The following is a 12,364-nucleotide window of genomic DNA, read 5'->3' as shown; positions in this document are numbered from 1 at the left end:
TTCTTATGTCAACTGTCCTATAGTAAGCTCTTATCAAATCTTTAAACATCGTCATTTATAAGTTTGCTGTCATTTATAGTCACTAATTATTCCTAAATTAGTAAAGAAATAGATTTTAGCAGAACAGGTATTGGTTACATAAGATTAAGTAAACTAAAGAAAATGATTTTGTGGCTTTTTGTCTTCAATTAATTCCAAACCTTTAGCAAAATAAAAACACCTGCTTACAGGGCAATAGAAAGAGCCTGATATTTTAATAACCTGTGGGAAAGGATATGCTTGTATTTTTAAACAGGACCCAGATACACCCGTGTGGGTACCAGACAAACTCATCAGACAAGTCTCAACCACCACCTCCTCCCCCACACAACTTCCTGAGACGAAGTGAAAGTCCCCGCCCAAGAAAAACCTTGAAGAACTTCTAGCACAGCATTTATAGAACCTCGCTCTGCAAGATTCCTGAAAAGCTCGCCAGTTGTGACCAAGTTTTCCCCCGCACCAGCAGCGATTAGCAAGATCAACTCAAGGAAGTGACCCTCTGACCTGAGACCAAATAAAGAAGCTGACGGAGAAAGCTGAAGCTGTAGATAGCCTTCAGGGTTTGCCTATTACTCGTAAAACTCTGTTTATTGCTATGCATCGGTCCCACCCACATTAACTATATCACTAAATGAAAAATCTTTCCTACAGTCTGAATTATGGCGAGTTGTAGCTTCTGTCAGACCAGTAACACTGCATAGACCCACAAAAAAAAGCTGTTTATCAATTTCAAGCCTGTTTGTTAACTTTATATGCCTTTTTGCTATTTCAAAATTATATATCTATAAATATTAGCAAAATTATAGATAAATTCATTATAAATTGTAATAACTGTACTCTTTCTACTTGTATTTTTGTAAAAACTAATGCAAAAGTCATTTTTATTGTGCACCATCCCCCATATTTGATAATTTCTGTTGCTTTAAATTCTATGTAGTTTAATGATTATGGGCTTCAAGCACTTCGTGGTACCAGCACTCTCTTACTTTGGGAAAGCGTTTTGTGGCAACTTTCATTCTTGGTATTGCTGCACTCATTACCTTAGCAACTTCCCTTTCTTTTTCAGCTGCAGCCCTAGTACAAGAGACCCATACTGCCGCTTACTGATTAGTTGTCTAAAAATGTATCATTGGCTTTAGCCACTCAAAAGATTATTGACCAAAAATTAAAGTCTAAAGTTAATGCCCTTAAAGAGACCCTATTTACGGTCCTACTGTTTTTATGCTTGTACATCAGCCTTCTTATGTTATTCTTCCTGTAGTTTTAAAAGAGCCCTAGTATAATGATCCAGAAATACAAGTTCTTCAGTTTATTAATCATGCCTTAAGCCATCCAAAGCAGTTTGTAGCTGCCTTAATTATTAGGAATCACTGCATTAATTACACTCATCAGCTCATTTGCATTATCCACTACTGCTTTAGTACAAGAAATCCACATACCCAACCACGTAGACACTTTAAGCAAAAATGTTTCAGTAGCTTTATATTTACAAGAGCAGATTAATTTAAAAATTGAGGCATGAATTAATGTTTTAGAAAAAACCCTGCTGTATGTAGAAAATCAAGTCCAAAATTTAAAAACCCGCTTGATCACCAAATGTTACAGTCAGTATAATAAATCTGCATGACTCCCTACTTGTATAATTCCACCAAAACTTCTTGGGACAGTGTGAAAAATCATTAATTAGGCATTTGTGATAATTCTAATACTTCTTTAAATATGGCCGATTTACACAAAAAGATAAGAGCTATTAGTGAAACTCATGTATCCTCAGCCACAGCTCCTAAAGTTGCTAATTCTTTCCTGGCTACCCTGTGACCGTATACTATCCATACTGCTTGGTTTCCCTTTTTTATAAATTTCAGAATGTCAGCATTAATTATACTCTCCCTTCTACTCCTTTTCCCAGTCTTCATCCAACTGCTGAGCAAAAGAATATGAATAACCCATTTGAAATTGAAGATGCTTCAATTAGCTGCAAAAAATAAAAAAAGGGGTAGATGGTGCAGGCCATGCTGCTCATGCTGTTTGACAAGGTCCAGGCACGAGGAGGAATCCTGGAAACAGGAAACCTCATAGCTGGCCCCTGCTAATTCCTGCACTTATTTTTGCAGTTATGATGTTGGTGATTGGGCTCATATATGGGAAATCTTATGTACTTAACATTTATTCATCTTTAGTAAATAACATAACCCAAAATATTGACCAAAGCAGCAATTCCGGAAATGAAAGCAGTGTTATGGGACCAACTGTTCCAGGCATACTGCCACAAATAAGTGAGGCAGAACAGCCCAGGCCTCTCTTAAAACTAGATGCAGTTTGTCCTCCCCTTTGTAACAATTCAAACATGACTAACTGGGATTTCTTTAGAATATTGGCAGAGAAGGAGTTACAGGAACCTAGGCCATGGAAAAACCCATTCTCCCAAGAAACTTATATGAAACAGCAAAGTAATAAAGATTAATAGTCCCCACTGCCCAGGGCCCCACTTATGTTGCTTATAATATTAGAAGACACCTCTGATAACCCCCTCATAGAAAGAATTTATGAGCAAAATAAAATTTATATTGACAAATATCCCATATATAAAAGTTTATGATAAATTTATAAAATATTACTATATTAATAGTAAGGTAGTAAGTGCAGATTTAGAGTTATTATATAAAGGATAAAGAGGACTGCAAGGCCCTGGTGCCTGTAGATGCAGGAGGAAAGGTGTAAACATCTGAAATTGTGGAATGAATATTATAAAAGAATAAGGTGTTTTTATTGTATTCATATGAATGTTAAGGAATGGGTGATAGGAGTACCATCCCTAGATTTTAGATGTAAGTTTCAACCCACATGTGTAGGATAGGATTTAATTAATAATATAGCTACACTTAATAACCAAAAGACATATAGCTTGCATTTTATATAACCTGCTTAAACTTTATATAGCCTTAGACACATACCTTAGACACATATCTAAAAGTCTATATAATCTTACATGCTTAAAGTAAAAATCATAGCCTACATGCTTAACCCACATGCTGTCTTACGCCATTTTCTGTTTAGCACCTAGCATGTAGCTTACATGAATTAACTAGGGGAAAGTTAAAAATTAAATGTTAAATGGCTACTATTAGAAGAAATAATGATATTTAATTAAGGGTAATAAGCTGAAATTACGTAAACTGACAGAAAAAGGATTGTATTATTCATAATTTTAAAAAATGTTCAACATTATGTAAACCGTAAAAAGATACAAAAATAAAGACCCTGCTGCTTGATGTCAGGAGATGTTACAACTTTAATTGGGTGTTTTGTCTCCTCATTGATCTCACTCGCTGACGCTGTCCTTTCCTTCGTGACCCACACGTCAGCTGGAGCTGGACTCCGGCAGCGAGCCCATTCCAAATCTGATGTGCAAACACAGACGTGTTCTGAGGCATGCTGGCCACGTGGAAGGCAAAGGGTGTGCTCTGGCCAGCTGCACCCAGAGAGTTCTTAATCAAGCCACTCCAGAAAGGGGTCATGCCACCAGTGCTCCCACTCTGTCCTCCCCAAAGCCGAACGCCCCAGTGGTGGAGCTGCTGTGGGGGGCAGCCACGCTCATCCCAAAGCCCCCACTGTGAGAAGGGCCCACTGACACAACAGACGTGAAGGGCGATGAGGTAGTGCTGCCAAACACTGAATTACTGGTCCCACTGCTGGTGGTCTGTGTCACAGCTCCAAAGTCTGAGGTGATGGCTGCAAAAAAGGAGGAAACATGGATCATTGTCTAACCCCATACAAAAAAGTAAATTTGAAATGGATCAGACACCTGAATGTAAGTCATGAAACCATAAAACTCTTAGACAAAAACAGGCAAAAACCTCTTGGACATAAACATGAGTGACTTCTTCATGAACGTACCTCCCCAGGGAAGGGAAACAAAAGCAAAAATGAACAAATGGTACTATATCAACCTTAAAAGCTTCTGTACAGTAAAGAACACCATCAACAGAAGAAAAAGACATCCTACAGTACAGGAGAATTTATTCATAAATGACAGATCTGATAAAGGGTTGACATCCAAAATATATAAAGAGCTAACACAGCTCAACAAACAAAAAGCAAATAATGCAATTAAAACATGGGGAGAGGAGCTGAACAGACAGTTCTCCAAAGAAGAAATTCGGATGGCTGATAGACACATGAAAAGATGGGCCACATTGTTTGTCATCAGAGAAATGTAAATTAAAACCACAATGAGATATCAGCTCACACCAGTAAGGTTCGCCACCATCCAAAAGACAAACAACAACAAATGTTGGTGAGGTTGTGGAGAAAGGAAAACGCTCCTACACTGTTGGTGGGAATGTAAATTCATTCAACCATTGTGGAAAGCAATATGGAGGTTTTTCAAAAAGCTGAAAATAGAAACACCATAAGACCCAGGAATACCACTCCTAGGAATTTACTCTAAGAATGCAGCAACCCAGTTTGAAAAAGACAGATGCATCCCTATGTTTACCACAGCACTATTTACAACAGCCAAGAAATGGAAACAACCTAAGTGTCCATCAGTAGATGAATAGATAAAAAAGATGTGATACATATGCACAATGGAATATAATTCAGCCATAAAAAGAAAACAAGTCCTACCATTTGCAACAATATGGATGGAGCTAGACGGTATTATGCTCAGTGAAATCAGCCAGGCAGAGAAAGACAAGTACCAAATGATTTCACTTATCTCGGGAGTATAAGAACAAAGGAAAAAATGAAGGAATAAAACAGGAGCAGAATCACAGAACCCAAGAATGGACTAACAGTTACCAACAGGAAAGGGACTAAGGAGGATGGATGGGAAGGGAGGGATGAGGGCAGGGAAAAAGAAACGGGGCACTACGATTAGCACACATAATGTGGGGGGGCACGGGGAGGGCTCAGCTACACAGAGAAGACAAGCAGTGATTCTACAGCATCTTACTACGCTCATGGACAGTGATGTTAATGGGGTTTGTGCGGGATACTTGGTGAAGGGGAGCCAAGTAAACATACTGTTTTTTAGGTAATTGTAGATAGATACCAAAAAAAAAATTTTTTTAAAGGCCATGAATGATCTTACTTCTGCCTGTCTCTTAATGTCATTTTATCCCACTTTCCTGTTTAAACCTCTAGCCACACATGGCTCTTCTCTGCTCATGAAAATATAACATTGTCTCTGCCTTCGGGCCTTTGCTCCTGTGCCTACAACGGAGTTAGCCACAGCCAATGTCCCTGCTCCCAACTCTGGAACTGCAGCCATGACCTCAGTTTGCTATTGTCTCAGAAAGGCTGCCACTGACTAATTAAATAGCTCCTCCAGTCATGAGTTACACTGCTACCTGATGCTGTTTATGAATAACTTCTGTGATAACATCTAAATCTTCACCACAGAGTACAGCTTCGAAAGCAGAGACTGTGTCAGCACTTAAGACAGTGCCTGGCACTGCAGGCCAAGCCCATTCCGAATCTCACCTGCAAACCCAGACGTGTTCTGAGGTGTGCTGGCCACGTGGAAGGGAGTGGGTGTGCTCTGGCCAGCTGCACCCAGGGAGCTCGGTTTTAAGGCTCCCCAGAAAGGGTTCTTGAGACCAGTTCTACCACTCCGTTCTGACCCAAATACGAATGATCCAGTGGTGGAGCTCCTGTGGGGCGGAACCATGCCGACCACAAAACCCCCACTGCCAGCGGGACCTGCTGACACCCTGGACATGACGGGCGATAAGGTAGTACTGCCAAACACTGAGCTACTGGTCCCGCTGCTGGTGGTCAGGGTCATAGCAGCAAAGGCCGAGGTGATGGCTGCAAAAAAGGAGGAGACATGGATCATTGTCTAACCCAATACACAAAAGTAAATTCGAAATGGATCAAACACCTGAATGTAAGCCATGAAACCAGAAAACTCTTAGACAAAGACAGGCAAAAATCTCTTGGACATAAACATGAGTGACTTCTTCATGAACGTATCTCCCCATTGCAAGGGAAACAAAAGCAAAAATGAACAAATGGGACTATATCAAGCTTAAAAGCTTCTGTAAAGTAAAGAACACCATCAACAGAACAAAAAGACATCCTACAGTATGGGAGAATATATTCATAAAAGACAGATCTGATTAAGGGTTGACATCCAAAATATACAATGAGCTAACACAGCTCAACAAACAAAAAGCAAATATTCCAATTAAAAAATGGGCACGGGACCCCCCCTGTTCTGAGAGAAATCTTCTGCATATGTGGATGTTTTATTGCTCTTGTCTAGATTGGATTAACACATAGTCTACAGGCACACCTGATCATCTACATTTGCTCTCTTACAACACTAAACTATGTTTTCTACCTTTACCTTGCATCTACCTACCACTTCAGCATTTTATTAAAAATAAATATAATAAAGAGAGAAATGTGGTATCCACATATAAATCAAGTATAAAAATCAAACGAATATTCATATTTGAACTGATTGTTTATAGTTCATAATGCATGAGCAAAACCGAAAGTTCCTGTGATGACTGCCCTTGTACTGTTCACCATGTAACTTATTCACTATGTAAGAATTTGTTCTTCATGTAAGAACTTGTTTGTTATGCTTCAGAAGATTGGAGACTGATGAAAATTAGGCTTGGGTTGGATTAATGATTGTGCATTGAACATTGACTCCCCTATACAGAATTTTATTGTTGTTAACAACCATTTGATCAATAAATATGAGAGATGCCCACTCAAAAAAAAAAATGTACTCACTTCCAATTGTAAAATAAATAAGTAACTGGGATGTAATGTATAGCATAAGGAATATAGACAAAATATTGTAACAACTTTGTATGGTGATAGTTGCCAGCTAGAATTATCATGTATATAAATGTTGAATCACTGTGTTGTACACCTGAAACTAATGTAATACTGTGTCAACTACCCGTCAATAAAAAATACATATCTACAAAAAAAAAAAAAAAACGGGCATGGGAGCTAAACAGACAGTTCTCCAAAGAAGAAGTTCAGATGGCCAGTAGACACATGAAATCATGCATCATATCGCTTGTCATCAGAGAAATGCCAATTAAGACCACAGTGAGATATGAGCTCACACCAGGAAGGATCACCGCCATACAAAACACAAACAACAACAAATGTTGGCGAGGTTGTGGAGAAAGGGAACCCTCCTACACTGTTGGTGGGAATGTAAATTCGTTCAATCATTGTGAAAAGCAATATGGAGGTTCCTCAAAAAGGTCAAAATAGAAATACGATTTGACCCAGGAATTCCACACCAAGGAATTTACCCTAAGAATACAGTTGCCCAGTTTGAAAAAAGACAGATGCACCCCTATATTTATTGCATCACTATTCAAAACAGCCAAGAAATGGAAACAAACTAAGTGTCCATCAGTAGACAAATGGATAAAACAGATTTGGTACATATACACAATGGAATATAATTCAGCTATAAGAAAACAAATCCTACCATTTGCAACAACATGGATGGAGCTCAAGGGACTTATGATCAGTGAAATAAACGAGGCGGAGAAAGACAAGTACCAAATGATTTCACTCATCTCGGGAGTATAAGAGCAAAGGAAAAACTGAAGGAACAAAACAGCAGCAAAAACACAGAAAACAAGAATGGACTAACAGTTACCAAAGGGAAAGGGACTGAGGAGGATGAGTGGGAAGGGAGGGATAAGGGCAGGGAAAACGAAAGGGGGCATTATGATTAGCATGTATAATGCGGGGGGGCATGGGGAGGGCTAAGCTACACAGAGAAGACAAGCAGTGATTCTACAGCATGTTACTATGCTGATGGACAGTGACTCTAACGGGGTTTGTGCGGGGTAGTTGGTGAAGAGGGGAGCCAAATAAACATAATGTTCTTAAGGTAATTGTACATAGATACCAAAAAAAAAAAAAAACATTTTAAAAGGACATGAATGATCTTCCTTTCTGCCTGTCTTTTAATGTCATTTTATTCCACTTCCCTTTATAACCTCTCGCCACACCTGGCTCTTCTCTACTCATGAAAACATAAGCTCATCTCTGCCTTCGGGCTTTTGCTCCTGTGCCAGTAACGTACTCACCCCGAGCCGCTGTCCGTTGTCCCAACTCCAGAAACGCGGCCATGGCCTCAGTTTGCTATTGTCTCAGAAAGGCTGCCACTGTCTACCTAAATAGCTCCTCCAGTTTATGAGTTACACTGCTGCCTGACACTGTTCACAGATAACTTCTGTGGTAACATCTAAATCTTCACCACAGCATACGGCTCCGAAAGCAGAGACTGTATCAGCACTTAAGACAGTGCCTGGCACTGCAGCCCAAGCCCATTCCGAATCTCACCTGCAAACCCAGACGTGTTCTGAGGTGGGCTGGCCACGTGGAAGGGAGAGGGTGTGCTCTGGCCAGCTGCACCCAGGGAGTTCGGATTCAAGGCTCCCCAGAAAGGGTTCTTGAGACCAGTTCTCCCACTCCGTCCTAACCCAAAGCTGAATGTCCCAGTGGTGGAGCTGCTGTCGCGGGGCCGCCATGCTCATCCTAAAGCCCCCACTGCCAGCGGGACCTTCTCACACCCTGGACCTGGAGGGCACTGAGATGGTGCTGCCAAACCCTGTTGTACTGGTCCCGCTGCTGGTGGTCAGGGTCATAGCTGCAAAGGCCGAGGTGATGGCTGCAAAAAAAGAGGAAACATGGATCATTGTCTAACCCCATACAAAAAAGTAAATTTGAAATGGATCAGACACCTGAATGTAAGTCATGAAACCATAAAACTCTTAGACAAAAACAGGCAAAAATCTCTTGGACATAAACATGAGTGACATCTTCATGAACCTATCTCCCCAGGCAAGGGAAACAAAAGCAAAAATGAACAAATGGTACTATATCAAGCTTAAAAGCTTCTGAACAGTAAAGAACACCAACAACATAAGAAAAGGACATCCTACAGTATGGGAGAATATATTCATAAATGACAGATCTGATAAAGAGTTGACATCCAAAATATATAAAGAGCTAACACAGCTCAACAAACAAAAAGCAAATAATGCAATTAAAACGTGGGGAGGGGAGCTGAACAGACAGTTCTCCAAAGAAGAAAATTCGATGGCCAATAGACAAATGAAGAGATGCGCCACATCACTTGTCATCAGAGAAATGAAAATTAAAACCACAATGAGATATCACCTCACAACAGGAAGGATCACCGCCATCCAAAAGACAAACAACAACAAATGTTGGAGAGGTTGTGGTGAAAGGGGAACCTTACTACACTGTTGGTGGGAATGTAAATTCGTTCAACCATTGTGAAAAGCATAATGGAGGTTCCTCAAAAAGCTCAAAATAGAAATACCATTTGAACAAGGAATTCCACTCCTAGGAATTTACTCTAAGAATACAGCACCCCTATATTTTGAAAAAGACAGATGCACCCCTATGTTTATCACAGCACTATTTACAACAGCCAAGAAATGGAAACAACCTAAGTGTCCATCAGTAGATGAATGGATAAAAAAGATGTGATACATATGCACACTGGAATATTATTCAGCCATAATAAGAAAACAAGACCTACCATTTGCAACAACATGGATGGAACTACAGGGTATTGTGCTCAGTGAAATAAGCCAGGTGGAGAAATACAAGTACCAAATGATTTCACTCATCTGAGGAGTATAAGAACAAAGGAAAAACTGAAGGAACAAAACAGCAGCAGAATCACAGAATCCAAGAATGGACTAACAGTTACAAAAGGAAAGGAACTGAGGAGGATGGATGGGAACAGAGGGATAAGGGCAGAGAAAAAGAAAGGGGGCATTATGCTTAGCATGTATAACATGGGGGCACGGGGAGGGCTAGGCTACACACAGAAGATAAGTAGTGATTCTACAGCATGTTACTACGCTGATGGACAGTGACTCTGATGGAGTTTGTGTGGGTTACTTGGTGAAGGGGGAAGCCAAATAAACATAATGTTCTTAAGGTAATTGTAGATTGATAACAATTTAAAAAGTGTTTTTTAAAGGCTGTGAATGATCTTCCTTTCTGCCTGTCTCTTAATGTCATTTTATCTCACTTTCCTTTTTAAACCTGTAGCCACACCTGGCTCTTGCCTGCTCATGGAAACATAAGCTCATCTCTGCCTTTGGGCCTTTGCTCCTGTGCCTACAAGGTTCTCACCCCAGCCACTGTCCCTGCTCCCAACTCTGGAACAGTGGCCATGGACTCAGCATTCTACTGTCTCTAAAAGGCTGCCGCTGTCTACCTAAATAGCTCCTTCAGTCTTGAGTTACACTGCTACCTGGTGCTGTTTATGGATAACTTCTGTGATAACATCTAAATCTTCAACACACAGTACAGCTCCAAAAGCAGAGACTGTGTCAGCACTTAAAACAGCGATTGGCACAGCAGACTGAGCCCATTCCAAATCTCACCTGCAATCCCAGACGTGTCCTGAGGTGTGCTGGCCACGTGGATGGGAGTGGGTGTGCTCTGGCCAGCTGCACCCAGGGAGTTCTGATTCAAGGCGCCCCAGAAAGGGTTCTTGAGACCAGTTCTCCGACTCCATCCTGACCCAAATCCGAATGACCCAGTGGTGGAGTTGCTGTCGGGGGCAGCCATGCTGATCACAAAACCCCCACTGCCAGCGGGACCTGCTGACACCCTGGACGTGATGGGTGATAAAGAAGTACTGCCGACCACTGACCTACTGCTCCCACTGCTGGTGGTCAGAGTCATAGCTGCAAAGGCCGAGGTGATGGCTGCAAAAAAGAAGGAAACATGGATCATTGTCTAACCCCATACACAAAAGTAAATTTGAAATGGATCAAAGACCTGAATGTAATCCATGAAACCAGAAAACTCTTAGACAAAGACAGGCAAAAATCTCTTGGACATAAACATGAGCAACTTCTTCATGAACGTACCTCACCAGGCAAGGGAAAAAAAAAAGGAAAAAGGAACAAATGGGACTATTTCAAGTTTAAAAGCTTCTGTAAAGTAAAGAACACCATCAAAAGAATAAAAGGACATCCTACAGAATGGAAGAATATATTCATAAATGACAGATCTGATTAAGGTTCGACATAGAAAATATATAATGAGCTAACAGAGCACAACAAAAAGAAAATAATCCAATGAAAAAATGGGCATGGGAGTTAAACAGTTTTCCAAAGAAGAAATTCAGATGGCCAGTAGACACATGAAATCATGTGTAATATCGCCTGTCAACAGAGAAATGCCAATTAAGACCACAATGAGATATCAGCTCACACCAGGAAGCATCGCCGCCATACAAAACACAAACAACAACAAATATTGGCGAGGTTGTGGAGAAAGGGGAACCCTCCTACCCTGTTGGTGGGAATGTAAATTCGTTCAACCATTGTGAAAAGCAATATGGAGGTTCCTCAAAAAGGTCAAAATAGAAATACGATTTGACCAAGGAATTCCACACCAAGGAATTTACCCTAAGAATACAGTTGCCCAGTTTGAAAAAAGACAGATGCACCCCTATAGTTATCGCATCACTATTCAAAACAGCCAAGAAATGGAAACAAACTAAGTGTCCATCAGTAGACAAATGGATAAAACAGATTTGGTACATATACACAATGGAATATAATTCAGCCATAAGAAGAAAATGAATCTTACCATTTGAAACAACATGGTTGGAGCTAGGGGGGATTATGCTCAGGGAAATAAACGAGGCGGAGAAAGACAAGTACCAAGTGATTTCACTCATCTCGGGAGTATAAGAGCAAAGGAAAAACTGAAGGAACAAAACAGCAGCAGAATCACAGAACCCGAGAATGGTCTAACAGTTACCAAAGAGAAAGAGACTGAGGAGGATGGGTGGGAAGGGAGGGTAAGGGCAGGGAAAAAAAAAGGGGTCATTATGATTAGCATGTATAATGTGCGGGCGCACGGGGAGGGCTAGGCTACACACAGAAGATAAGCAATGATTCTACAGCATGTTACTATGCCGATGGGCAGTGACTCTAATGGGGACTGGGCAGGGTACATGGAGAAGGGCGGGGCCAAATAAACATAATGTTCTTACGGTAATTGTAGATTGATACCAAAAAACAAAAACAGCCATTTTAAAAATCCGTGAATGATCTCCCTTTCTGCCTGTTTCTTAATGTCATATTATCCCATCTCCTTATTTAAAACCTCTAGCCACACTGGCTCTTCTCTGCTCATGAAAATACAACTTGGTCTCTTCTTCGCGCCTATGTTCCTGTGCCTGCAAAGTCTTCAACCCCAGCTGAGGTCCCTCGTACAGACTCTGAAATTGCGGCCATGGCCTCAGTTTCCTATTGTCGCAGAA

At 40.7% G+C, this 12,364-nt stretch overlaps 1 protein-coding gene across 1 annotated transcript in view; it reads right to left on the bottom strand.

Moving 5' to 3' along the window:
* Positions 1-8,603: 8,603 nt before the first annotated feature.
* Positions 8,604-12,364, bottom strand: part of LOC118928532 (nuclear envelope pore membrane protein POM 121C-like) — a 60,865-nt gene continuing 57,104 nt past the window's right edge. The window contains exons 10-12 of the mRNA XM_057496719.1: positions 12,208-12,350; positions 10,467-10,793; positions 8,604-8,707 (exon numbers count right to left, since the gene is read on the bottom strand). Of these exons, the coding sequence (XP_057352702.1) occupies positions 8,604-8,707; positions 10,467-10,793; positions 12,208-12,350 (574 nt within the window). The remainder of the gene's footprint in view (positions 8,708-10,466; positions 10,794-12,207; positions 12,351-12,364) is intronic.

Source organism: Manis pentadactyla, unplaced genomic scaffold (genome assembly GCF_030020395.1).
Source record: "Manis pentadactyla isolate mManPen7 unplaced genomic scaffold, mManPen7.hap1 scaffold_295, whole genome shotgun sequence".
NCBI classification, from domain to species: Eukaryota; Metazoa; Chordata; class Mammalia; order Pholidota; family Manidae; genus Manis; species Manis pentadactyla.
The sequence above is the reverse complement of the archived record's forward strand: the minus strand, read 5'-3'. Positions and strand labels throughout refer to the sequence as shown.